The sequence below is a fragment of the Adiantum capillus-veneris genome, chromosome 8, assembly GCF_014529385.1.
Source record: "Adiantum capillus-veneris isolate H3 chromosome 8, ASM1452938v2, whole genome shotgun sequence".
NCBI lineage: Eukaryota > Viridiplantae > Streptophyta > Polypodiopsida > Polypodiales > Pteridaceae > Adiantum > Adiantum capillus-veneris.
The window spans coordinates 27,261,544-27,275,276 of NC_140938.1; the positions used below are offsets into that span (position 1 = coordinate 27,261,544).

Consider the following 13,733-nt stretch of genomic DNA (forward strand, 5'->3'; position numbering starts at 1 on the left):
AAGATGAAATGTTTGTACCCAAGGAATTCACATTCCATGTCTCTTCCTTGGCATGACACAGTATTCGAAAGAGCACAAGAAGGATTGAGCATCACACATTGGCATTTCCATTGTGATTTTCCACAATTGATTGATTTAGATCAAAAAGCCAAGATTCGATTCCATTGTTTGCGTGTGTTTGATGAACGGTTTGGCACTCCGTCTATATGTTCATCTAATTGCATACACAGTTTTTTAAGAAGACTAATTTTTCCACTCACTTTACATGGAATGGCTATGTTCATGTTTTTGTGTTGGAAGTGGTTTCAGGAATTTTCATCCTCGAAGATTCTTGAAGAAGGTAGACGCATGACTATAGACGAAGTTGAAGCATTGAAGGAGCCGCATATGTCTTTGTGTCGCTTTCAGCGCGGCCCAAAGAAGTAAGCGTTGCAGACCTTTATGAAGTTCAAGTATCGCATGACCCATGCATCAGAGTGGGTCGGCGTAGAGTCCTTTCCAAGATTCCAGACCCTGTTGGCGATCTCCCTCGATGCTATACAGTTCGGTACCAATACCTCACTTTGAAAAGGAGGGGATGTCACGTTCACATCTAGCCGTACGTGTACGTGGACAAGCTACTTCATGACAAGGGTTCAATTAGCCTAGCTTAGCAAGTGTTATGGTACTTTTGTGAGTCTATTCACAGACCGTGCATGTCTAGGCACTTAGAGTAGATGCATATCCTCTAGTTGCACACAACATGATCATCAGATTACAATCAGAACCCATCAGGAGCATTTTTACAGTGCATAGACCTATTTTCTCTATTTTAGCCATTTTTCACTTATTATTATTAAGTGACTTTTGTTGGGAAACTGGGTAGAGCAATTTGACAAGCAAGTATATAAGAAAACCTAGCGCTAGCACTTTTTGGCAGAAGAGGCAGCAGGAACCTTGTGTTCAACAGTGCACCTTCTTGGCAAGACCCCCTTGGCAGTCAACCTGGCGTTTTCATTCAATAGAACCAGCATTTTTCTCAAGTGCAGATCATCCGAGCGTTTTGTAACTTGCAGATCAACCTAGCGACAACAACACTCAATAGATCACCTAGCATTTTTGCAGCAGGACCCAAAACCAGCCTAGCATTTTTGGATCAGCATGACAACCTAGCGTTTTGCAGATTCATCGCGACAGATTCCCCACTTGCATTAGCGTTTTCAATTTTCAACATATAGACACTGCATAACAAGTCCCGAACCTCGCAAAGCTCACCTTCTTGCAACAGATCCTCGTCGCACGGTTAGATCAGCCGAAGTTTGCAAATTCAGCCCGAAAAACGCAGATTTCAGCATCTGCGTTTTCAGCGCATCGTCGTCGCATTGTCTTCATCACCGTCGTCACCGACATAGAGTCAAAATTCAGCAGATAAAGATTTGCAGATTTCAATCCTTAGCATTTTCATATTTCAGCCCGTCTCGTCATCGTCCTCATTGTCATCGACATCGTCGGCAAGTTCATTTCATTGTAGAGATTTGTGCAATCAATAGTAGACCGCTCTCGCCATAGAGAGTGGGGCCTTCGGAGGAGGGTTGACAACATTCTGGTGTCGTATTCTTCCTCTCTATCTCTCAGTCTCAGCACCTTCAATCATAGTGTTTGCCACTTTGTTTTGTGATCATTTGCACTCTCTCACTAAAGGAACGGAAGGCTCTCCCTTCCGTAAATAAAAGGAACCCTTAAGCATAGTTCGGAGCACTCATCTTGAGTAAAGTTCAACATTCACATCGGCTGCACCTTACAATAGTAGCAACAAAGCCGCCTTCATCAATGGAAAGAAGGCATGGGAGCATCCTTTGAGAGGTGAAGTTAATTTTTATGTAACAACCATCACCTAAGACCATGCTTTGGAGGGGTGTCCATTTGCAAATGGGGATGTTTAGTATTTGAGTCTATGGAGTACCCAAGCCACGTTGGGTAGTGTTGCAACGGTCACCCATCTGTCTAAAGTCAGGCATGTTGGCATGGACTCTAGGTGGCGACTTGCTATTCGATAAGCAAAAGGTTGAGCACCTAAGAGCATGGACAATGAAAAATCTCTGCTCACGATGAAACTAATAGGCTATACCCCTCTTGTTGAATGTAGATAGGCTAAGAGGGCTCCCCCATAGGCCTGCTAACGACGCCTTTGGGGGCCCTTTTGAAGCATTATAGTAGCCCATAGCATTTTCTCAAAAGTTGAAGCGCAGTTGCGAGGTTGTTGCAAAAGATTCGGAAGATGGGCTTGCAATTTCGCTAGGGGGTACTCAAAGTACCCACCAATCTGAGAAACGCCTTTTCACAGGCCGTGGAAGGCTACGTTTTGAATCTTCCACCATTTCTTTCCAAAAATTAGAAACGTAGACTGCATGGTGTAGGTAAGGCTTCCGTTCGGCATGGGGTATGGGGCTCTCATGCAAAATACATAGGGGCCTCCACGTGCTGCATGGCCCTCCAATGTAGAGGGCCTATGGGGGAGCCCTCCGGCTAGTTAAACATCAACGGGCAGGCACTCACATTCATTTTGGGGTGGGCGGGCCTCAACACTAAAGGGCACGGAGCGTTAATGAGGGGCAAGCGGTTGGATCAACGGGTTGGAAGAAGCGCACGGATCTCGAGATGAATGAAAGATGAAAAAAATAGGCGCTCGTCGCAGGCATCCGAACTCGAACCCTCGCTACCGTCGTGAGAGCCCAATGCACTAACCGCTACGCCCACGACGCGTTCATTGACATATGGGCAACCCATGAAATGATAAATAAACTTGGACAGGCTCCCTACTTGTCCAAGTTTACTTTTTCGTGTTCTACTTTACTCTGGCCATCTTACGACTGCACGCGTCCCGATCTTCGTGCCCTAGTTTCGTTGCCGTAGATCCCACCGCTTGGGCTTTATTAAATTGCATGTGCCCTTTAGTGCTGAGGATGGGCGGGTGAGCTTTACACACCTATCAGCCCAAATCTCAGTAGAAAGGATTTCAGCAAATGCTGCGTAGCCTATTGGTTGTGCCTGATTTATGATGCTGTCACGACGTGAGCTCCATCCCTGCCCATCGTTGGGCTGTCCCTCATCTTGGACGCTCCTCTTTTTGTGCAGGTCGCCACCTGGAATCCACGCTTGGGCAGGCGGTGTGTAACCGCCCTAAACACGTTTGCTTAATATTCACTTTGTAAAAGACGCCCGCCCACCCCAAAAAGAGGGTGCGTGCCTGCCCAATGGTGTGTAACCAGCCTTACCAGTAGAGTAGCGAAGCAGAGGAGTGTGCGTTGATGGCGGAGATGAGACATCCCGGCAGACAGCAGCAGCAGCATTTGCAACAGGAGGCCCCGCTTGTCGAGAAGCGCGAGCGCGCCGCTTTCTCACCTCTGCATTCCTCCCCCTCCTCGTCTGCTCCGAGTACTCCTCTTTTATCAGGTAACTCGGAGGACCGCCTTCCATCGCATAAATCCCTCTTCCGTCGAGCCATTTTCGCCTCCCTTGCCATCACGATTCTCCTCGGAGCCTTCTTTCTACCTTCTCTCTGGGATCTTATCGTAAGAGTTTCACTGTCTCTAGGCATTTTTACCAGGATCAATTTATGACCTTCTTCTGCTTTGTTTTATGCGCAGAACCCTCCATTCCTGTGTCAGAAAGATGGAATTGCTCTGCGTTGCCCACTGGTATGTTTGCTGTTTTTTCATCCCACATTTACATCACGTGTTTCTGTTATGAATGAATGGAAGTAAAGGTGGGCAAGCTAGCAACACCGAACTTCATCAACCTTCTTTTCATTCATATGAGACACAACCTTGTCTCTATGAGGAAAGTCGCCACCGTTGCTTGAAGTCGTGTCTTTTGGAGCTCGGTTCAAGCTTGCGTGATATGGTAGATGTTTTGCACACTAACAAAGATGAGATTCTTGATATTGCTGGTGATTGCTTTGATGCACTATTTATTGCCAAGCCGACAATCCATGCTATTTCACAAGTTAGAGAGAAGATTTGGTCTCATATTCAACCGAGCTCAAGCTTTTGGTCTTTAGGGTTTTAGGCTCCACGGTTTGTGCTCCGTAAGTTCTTCAAGTTGGTTGGTTCAGTTTCTCTTGTCTACTCGGCCAGTTCTCTTCCAGGTGGTCATGCCACATTATCACTTTGTGACATTTTCCCTTCTTGAAAGAATTGTAATCGCCCTTGATTACACTTGCAAAAATAGCCAAAGGGACATAAATTTTTAAAGTAGATAATGACTCTTATGTATTTATGCACTAGACTCCACCAATCGAGCACTTCTACAAAGACATCAGTCACTGATCAATCACATTTTTGTCGACGGTCTCAAAGACAAATCTTGATTCTTGTAACCATTTAGGAGTCTCATCCAGAGCAATCACATCCAGAGCACACTGACCTTTTCACGGATGTCTTGATCTACTAAATCTTGCTACAATCAAATTCATATGCTTTCACATTTCAATCAAGCAAATCATGGCCATGACGATTGTTATGTCTCGCTTACAAGAGAGGAGATCTAGCTTAGACGCTATCGGGATGGGCGTTCAGAGTCCGAGCGAACAGTGTGAACTCGGTCAGTGTGACCGGCTATTATTATAAAATGGAGGCAAAGGAGTTATCGACTCTCACTGGTGCCAGTGGTTAGCCCGTGAGGTTAGGAGTGCGTGAGGTCACCTCGATGAGGCGAGATTGGGTGGTATGGGACACTCGGTCTAATAGGTGCATGCCTAGTCCTTGGACGCTGTCCCAGCACGAGAGAGCCGTCGGATGGTGGCTATGGTCAGGTGGTTTGTCCGACGTGTATCTGTAAGCGGTGTGTATAGCCGGGAGATCCACTCCGGGTATATTTGTTTCATGGTATCAGAGTCGGCTTGGCTACTTAATGGATCGTGTGCACACCTATAGATTGGTTCAAGTCTGATAATCTTTGTTTCATGCAATTCTTGATGAAATGGTTGCTTAACTAATTGTATTTCTTCTTATGAGTGTATTCTAGTGAAAGTTAATGTGTTTTTGACTGATTTTTGATAAAATTCAGCAATCTAAAGACTAACAAGGGGGAATGCTGATAATTAGAGAGTTATTTGTTAATTTGTTGATTTACAATTAAATTCAGCACACATAACCTTTTGTGTTCTCTGTATTCTTCCTCTGTGGAAAGTGTAGAGAGAAGAAGAAAGAGAAAGAGTTGGTTCACCTTCCCTATCGCCTCCAGTGTGGAGGAGAGAGAGAGAGAGAGAGAGAGAGAGAGAGAGAGAGAGAGAGAGAGAGAGAGAGAGAGAGAGAGAGAGAGAGAGAGAGAGAGTTACCTCTCTGTGTGCGCTTGTTTGAGTCTGCATAGGACGATAGGGGGGAGAGAGAGAGAGAACTTTGGCTTCCAGCGTGGGTTCTTTTTTTTCCAACGTGGCACTCAACTGACAGCCCGTCGTGTGTTTGACACGCACGAGCATAAGCAATTTTTTTCCCCCAAGTTGACATCCGTGCGCTCTCTCCCTACCTCCACGAGATATCGGTACGGCAGAGCAGTGCTTAATTTTTTTAGACTTGCGTTGGAGTTTTTACGCTACCACTTATTTTATTAAGTGGCCTTTTATTAAACATGGCCAAGTGACTTTTAAGTGTGGGCACTTTAATTTTTTTAAGGGATCAGTATGAAACTTGCATGTTATTAAAACACTTGCAGGTTATTAAAAAGACTTATAGAGACTCAAAAGTTTGTAGAGAAATTAATTTCTTAGCTTCCTACTCCTCTCTCTCACCTGCTCGCGTTCCCGCGCTTCGGCCATTATTTGCTCGCCTCTGGACGCTCACACAGACACATAGAGCTTCTTAGAGTTCAACTTTTCGCAACCGAAAAGTGCAAAAAAAGCCTATTTTTGCATGAAATTTCCAGGTTTTCACCGAATTTCGCTATGGATTTCTTCGCATCGGATGCGTAGCGTGATGACGCGCGAAGTAATATTCAAAATTCAAATTTCGTTCACGCATGCTCTTTACACATAGATTACATGCACTTCCAAAGCTTCGACCAAGGAACGTTCATACGAACATTTGCGTGACCTCTCTTGAAGGGGTTGTACAGGGGTTTAACGCACGGTTTACCGCTCTGGAAAATACAGCTCAGTTGACGATTGCGCGTATTTTCGAGGGCGAAACCAAACTCCGGCAGTTGCGGACGCAGGTTGCTGCTTTTGGGTGTTTACAGGGTGGTCCTACTACCACGATTCTGTGCAAAATCACTAATTTCTCAGGAGAAGAGAAAGAATGTACGGAATTGGCTGTAAATAATTGGCTTCGTCACTGGACCACGTAGTTTGATCTCCATGGGGAGCATGACGAACGGAGGCTTCAAACGATTCCTCTTTATCTGCGCAGTAAGGCGCTTACCTGGTGGCACGACATGATAGGGGGGTTGATTTTTGTGTGAAGTTCAAGAAAGACTTTGCCAAAATGGATGCTTTGAAAGCGTATGCAAAATTGCAGAGTCTTTTGATGAAGACTCTATCTTTTGATAAGTACACGATAGCTTTCAAGGAAGCGCTCACCTTCTGCAAGGTGGACTCTATTCATGCTGTGCACATGAACTTGCTTGGATTACATGAGTATTATTGTTGGACCTTAATTAAAGACAAAGCCCTGACCGACATCGAGGATGCAGTGGCAAAGGCCAAGACGTTCCTTTAATAAATGGAGCGAATTATGAGAAAAAAAGCAGCTCATACCATCAATCCGTCGAGGGCACTTCGAGGAAGTGACCTCGATTCCAACAAAGGTCCAAATCCCCGTTGAGGCCTTCTCAGGAGTAGAAGAAAGCAAAAAATGCTTCAGTTGCTGCTGATGCAGTGAAGAAGGGGGACTTGCTTCGGATATGGCGAGACATGTCACCAAATCAAAGATTGCCCCAAGAAGAAGACCAAGAAACCGTAGGGTCGTCCTTCGGCTCAAATTCACGAGATCTTAGGTAACTTTGATGTTATTCAATTTGAAATCCATCACTTAGTGCACAACATGCTCTAATTTACTTTTAGCACCAAAGTGTTTGATAAGAACGATCTTCTCCATTTCCCCGGAAAGATCAATGGACCATACTCTTTGATTATAGAAGATTACACAATTTTGTGGATGCAAAATTGGTGCAGAAATTGCGCCTGCAAACGCGGGACAATGACCACGAGTATCGCGTGAAGATGGCTCGTGGCGAGGATATGGATGTATGGAATCTAATTGTTCCAAATTTGTTGCTCGAGCTAGTTGATTACAAAGAGAACCTAGATTTCCACATCATGCGCTTAGACAAAGTAGATGTTATTTTAGAAATTTCATGGTTTTATGATAAACAAGACACGTTGTATATAGACTATGGACATCACTCTCTTGTTATTGTTAAACAGGACATGCCTCATGTATTTGTGTCGCTTTGTAAAAATGATGGTTTTGCAATATCAATTGTTACTGATTTAGAAATGTATAAGGATACAAAGTCTTTTGATGTTGACTTTTATTAATGTGTACCATCTGCTTGGTTTGATCCATTAGTGCTTGGTATCTGCTTGGTTTGATTCATTAGTGCTTGGTACTTCTATCAGTGAATTTCGTAAAAATGTTTTATGTTCTGTTGAACTTCGGAATTCCGATGAATCCAACCCGATGCGAGAAATTATGACTGATTTCAAGGATGTTTTTCCCGACGATCTACCTACTTGCTTGTCGCCTTCGAGAGGAGTAGATCATGCCATTGAGTTGATGGCTATTGAGTTGGTGGGTGGTAGTCAACCCTTCTCAAAGCAACCCTATTGGTTTAATAAAATCGAGGAGGATGCCGCTGAAAGATTATCTCGACAGGGGTTTTGTTCGACCAAGTAAATCCCCATGGGGAGCGCTAGTGTTACTTTCTCAAACGAAGGATAACACCGTGTGCTTTTGCGTGGATTTCAAGGGGTTGAATAAGCTCACTGTCAAGAATAAGTATCAGCTCCTGCGTATGGACGATTTGATAGATCGGCTCCTTGGGACATTGTATTTTACGAAGATAGACCTGTGATATCATCAGATACGGATCAAACTGGAAGATGTTCCCCAGGTTTCCATACGCGTTGTGGTCACTATGAATTTTTGGTCTTGCCTTTAGGTTTGACCAACGCTCCAGCTACGTTTCAGCAAATGATGAATGATCTGCTGAGACCGTTTCTATGCAACTTCATTGTTGTATTTCTTGATGACATCTTGATTTACAGCCGAAGTTTGTCTGCGCATTTGGCGCATATACGCGTTGTTCTTGAGGCACTGAGAATTGAGAAGCTTTATGCTAAGGCTTCTAAGTGTGAATTCTTCAAGAAAGAGCTTCTGTATTTGGGTCATATTATTACTCGCGATGGAATTCGCGCGACCATGAAAAGTTGGTTAAAGTGCGAAATTGGTCTATTTTGAAGAATGTGCGCCAAATAAAGTCCTTTTTAGGCTTTACAGGATTCTTTTGCAAATTTATCAAGGACTACTCTAAAGTTGTTGCGTCGCTTACGGAACTTCTAAAAGGAGGGGTGAAAGGACCGAAGACTTCGGGTCCTCATCGTAAAGGTAATCTCCCTATTGTCTGGAGTGAGTATCTCGATGAGAGCTTTCGGACACTAAAGCACTTGGTGACTACTGCGCCAATATTTTATATCGTGGATCCTAGCAAGCCATTTGTAGTTGAAATGGATGCTAGTGATTATGCAATTTGTGCGGTGTTATACTAGGATGGACGTCGTGTTTGTGTTTGAAAGTAAGAAACTTTCTGATGTTGAGATGCGTTATCAAACGTATGAGAAGGAGCTTTACGCCTAGTCCGCGCCTTGAGAAAGTGACGACACTACTTGTATGGCTCTACGTTTGTTGCATGGACATATCATCACTCCTTGCGCTATGTCTGTGATCAGGGTGATCTCAGAGGCCGGACGATGGGTTGAACTTATGCAAGAGTTTGACTTTGAGATCCGTTAGAGAAAAGGATCCAGCAATCGAGTTGTCGATGCACTCAGCGGGATTCTTGAAGTTAATGCCTTGTCTATGGCTGAAATCTCTCTCTCTCTCTCTCTCTCTCTCTCTCTCTCTCTCTCTCTCTCTCTCTCTCCAAGGGCTATGTCATTCCGATAGCTATTTTGGTAAGATATGGAACGAGGTCGAAGTGGGGCACGACTTGTGTACAGGCTTTGGCGGTCCGGAGACCCAAGTGAGTCATGCTGGAGAGACGAGACAACGACAATATCCCATTAGAGGTGGATTATTGTTCAGAAATGGAAAGGTCTGCGTGCCGGAAATTGATGAGGTTTGATAAAGGATTTTGTTCAAACTTCAAATGCCACGATGTTCCTAGCGTTGAGCACCCAGGCATGCAGAGAACTCTGGCTTTGGTGAAGCGATATTTCTATTGGCCAAGGATGCGCTCTTACATAGAGAGCTATGTGAAGAGATGCACTTAGTGTCAGATTAATAAGGCAGAGAGCCTTAAGAAAGCTGGCCTGCTACATCCATTGGCAACCCAACCATGGACTTCATTGTTGGTTTGCCAAATACTAGTCGGGGCAATGACTCCATTTAGGTTGTGGTCGATATACTCACAAAAATGGCAAAATTTATACCAACGAAGTCGACAGTAAAAAGCCATGAGTTGGCAGTTTTATTTGTTGATCAGCTTTACAAGCTGTATGGTTTGCGAGAGGATATTGTGAATGATCGAGATACTAAGTTCATTGGGCGATTTTGATGAGTTGTGTTTGCTTATCTTCAAACGAAGTTGAGTATGTCGTCTTCTCACCATCTTGAGTCCGACGGACAAACTGAGAGGATGAATCAAACGTTAGAGGACATGTTGAGAGCTTATGTCTCTCATAGACAGTCTGATCGGAAAAAGTATCTTAAACAAGTGGAGTTTGCCTATAATAGTAGCAAGCATTCTGCTGCTCAATTTAGCCCATTCATGCCGATGTATGGATTTGAGCCTAAATCCCTGATTGCTATTGGCTTAGAGAAAGTCAAGGAACTTCAAGCTCTTGATTTCTTGAATGAAATGCAAGAAATGCTCGAGTTGGCTAAGGATAGTATAAGAACGGCTCGTGATCGAGTCACTACTTATGCTAATCAAGAGAGATCTCCAAGGAATTTAGAGGTGGGACAATGGGTCTATCTGAAGATACCCAAGGATTCCAAGACTATGCGAACGAGAAAGCATTCTAAGCTTTTAGCTAGATATTGTGGTCCGTTCTTGATCACAAAGAAAATTGGTCAAGTTGCTTATAAACTGGCTCTTCCTTCGGATGTTAGTGTACATCCAGTGTTTCATGTCAACCGCCTTAAAGAAAAAATAGGCGAAGCCGACGTTGTTGTGCCTATCGAGGAAAATGTATGACAAGATATGCAAAATGAATATATTCCTCGAGAACCAGAGGCTGCTTTAGATCATCATACCCGTCATTCGCGCCAAAAAGCTTACAAATGAGTACTTAATTAAATGGAAGGGTCAATTTGAAAGGTTTGCTACTCGAGAGTCAGTTAGAGCTTTGAAAGCTCAGTATCCCCACTTCATTGATGAGGACATCAATGGTTCTTAAGGGGGGAAGTATGCTTACAGGAGAGGGGATCTAGCCTAGACGCCGTCGGGATTGGCGTCCAATGTCCAAGCTGATGAAGTGTGAACCTGGCCATTGTGGCCGGCCATTATTATAAATGGGAGGCAAAGGCCTCATTTGTAGTTATTGACTCTCACTGGCAGAGTGCTAGTGGTTAGCCCATGAGGCTAGGAGCGCGCGAGGTCACCTCGAAGAGGTGAGGCCAGGGTGGTATGGGACGCTCGGTCTTACAGTTGCATGCTTGCATCCTCGGACGCTAGCCCCAACACGAGAGAGCTGTCGGATGGTGGCTATGGTCGGGTGGTTCTTCCGACGCGTGTCTGTAGGCGGTCTGTGTAGCTGGGAGATCCACTCTGCGTAATCGTTTCAACCATCCCCACAAGACAGTACATCCACATGGCATGCAATTTACAAATCACACACTTAGTTCACGCTGAACATTTGTGTTTCAATCATTCAATCTAGCTATCTCATTCCGTCCAGAACTCTTGATCCACCTAGATCATCTCATCCTTCCGAAACTCTTGATGCACTTGCAACAGTGTCCAGTCATCTCATCCAGATAGACATCTTGATGCACTAGATTTTCATTCACTGAGCATCACATCTAGATCTCACCGATCTCTGAGAGATGTCGAGATGCACCAAGTTCAAATCACATTTATTCTTCATTGACTTAGCCGTCACATCCAGATCTCATTGATCTCTAACTGATGCCTAGATTCACTAAGTTCAAATCATTCATCAAACAAAGTGTTGCAGACATTTCATCTTTCTTTACATGTCTCTAACAATACACATATGAAAGAGCATATATTTCAGCCAAGGCCTCATTTGTAGTTATCGACCCTCATTGGTAGAGTGCCAGTGGCTAGCCCGTGAGGCTAGGAGTGCGCGAGGTCACCTCGAGGAGGTGAGGCCGAGTGGTATGGGACGCTCGGTCTTAAAGGTGCCCGGTTACGTCCTCAGACGCTGGCCCCAACACGAGGAACTGCCGGATGTGGTATGGGACGCTCGGTCTTAAAGGTGCCCGGTTACGTCCTCGGACGCTGGCCCCAACACGAGGGAGCTGCCGGATAGTGACTATGGTCGGGTGGTTCGTTCGACGCGTGTATGTAGGCAGTCTGTGTAGCTGGGAGATCCACTCCGCACATTTGTTTCAACCATCCCCACAAGAGAGTACATCCACATGGCATGCAATTGACAAATCACACACTTGGTTCTCACTGAACATTTGTGTTTCAATCATTCAATCTAGCCATCTCATTCCGTCTAGAAGTCTTGATGCACCTAGATCATCACATCCTTGCGGAACTCTTGATGCATTTGCAACAGTATCCGATCATCTTATCCAGATAGACATCTTGATGCACTAGATTTTCATTCACTGAGCATCACATCCAGATCTCACCGATCTCTAAGAGATGTTGGGATGCACCAAGTTCAAATCACATTCATTCCTCATTGACTTAGCCATCACATCGTGATCTCATTGATCTCTAATAGATGTCATTCATCAAACAAGATGTTACATACATTTCAACTTTCTCTACATGTCTCTAACAATACCTCTAACAATACACACATGAAAGAGCATATGTTTCAGCTCAATCAAGGAAATTTCCAATTCAGTGCACACAGTTCATAAAGTCATTCCGCATACTGTTAGCCTGTCAATACCCTAAAATCTCTGAGAGATATTAGTGACTTTATTCAATCTATGCAATCTGTGACAAAGGAGTGGAGTGGCTCCCCTCTTGTGCAGTCCGCATCGCACCAGATTCAACCTTGCAGGTTCATTGGTAACTTTTGGCATAGAAACTGCTAATAGCCCAAAAGCTTCAAGGGACAGCTCTTTTTAAGAGAATTTGTGAGGTTCTCTTCCTCCATTTGCTTTGCATCGAGGGCCAAAAGGTATCCTTGACCAAATTATCGGGTGGACCTAACTTACCTTTCTGTTCTATTTGTGTGTCCTTTGACCTATTGGAACTTGGTAGCCTTGCTAGCCTCCTTGTCCTTGGCACCACTATCTGGATCTGGGGAATTCTCTGATCTACGAGCTGATTCCTTTTCCTTTCTTTCCCTTGCGTCTTGGGACTTGTGGGTAGCTTCGCTAGCCTCCCCTCAGCCCTGTCCATTGACTCATCATTCTCAATCATCGGAACCTTGAGATGCACTATCATCTGATCCCCTTTCTTCTTCGGAATCCTTTGATGAACTTGCATCTGGTTGCTTTATTTCGTTGAAACCCTCGGATGTGCTACCATCTGATTCTCTTACTACTCTAGAACCTTGTGATGAGCTGTCATCCAGTTCCCCTTTTTCATTCTCTTCACTGGCAGACTCTTGCCTTGTTGAGGTGAATACTATCATGTCCGTAGGGTAAGTCAATGAGCCAGCATTCCAAATCCTTGCTTGGCATGTCCCATAAGTCTTTGAATAGAGTCAGACTTTTGGTTTAGATAGTACTCTCGAATCTCTCATGGCAAACCACAACAAAACCGCTCAATGTGGTCTCTCAAAGTAATCTTCCGAAATGAATACACTGACAAATAAGTATCCCAAAGCCTCTGGCAGTAGGCATCCAATGTATCTTTCTTAGTCATTTTCAAGTGATGCAAAGCCGTGATGACATCTCTTTCATATTTGTTTGATATCCAAGTTGACGTAAAAATTTTTCTTGAATTTTACCCACGTTGCAGGTGCTTCTCTGCGTAACAACAGAGTAGACCACCATGTCTGTGCATTTTCTTTTAAGAAAGATGTCGCCCTTCGCACCTTGGAGTGTTCTGTGAACCAACCTCCAGAGGTTGTACAAACTCAAGGGCTCGATGGGTGTCCCGGTAGCCTGAAAACGTCTCAAACCTGACGGCGTGACCCCTTCCTTGAACTTCTTGGTCTTCTTGCTTATCTGCTTACTATCAGAAGAGGAGAAGCTCCCCCCCTCTGAACTGCTAGATGGCCTTGCATGCCTTCTAGACTTCTTCAGAAATTTGCTTTTCTTGCTGTTTCTCCACTTTCTCAGCCTTTTCTCATCCTCTTTGGAACTAGAGGACGACGAACTGTGGGAACTTTCTGAAGACGAAGAAAATTTGAGTCATCCTTGAAACGAGCACGCTTC

General features: G+C 44.4%; 1 protein-coding gene across 2 annotated transcripts in view; it reads left to right on the forward strand.

Annotated features, from left to right (window-relative positions):
• Positions 1-3,223: 3,223 nt before the first annotated feature.
• The window catches only part of LOC147451843 (O-fucosyltransferase family protein), a 40,613-nt gene continuing 30,103 nt past the window's right edge, over positions 3,224-13,733 (forward strand). Inside the window, exons 1-2 of one of the 2 annotated variants that reach the window (XM_086517713.1) lie at positions 3,224-3,551; positions 3,627-3,677. In XM_086517713.1, coding sequence (XP_086373839.1) covers positions 3,288-3,551; positions 3,627-3,677 — 315 coding nt within the window. In that variant the 5' untranslated portion in view covers positions 3,224-3,287. The remainder of the gene's footprint in view (positions 3,552-3,626; positions 3,678-13,733) is intronic. The other variant, XM_086517714.1, reaches the window with a different exon arrangement.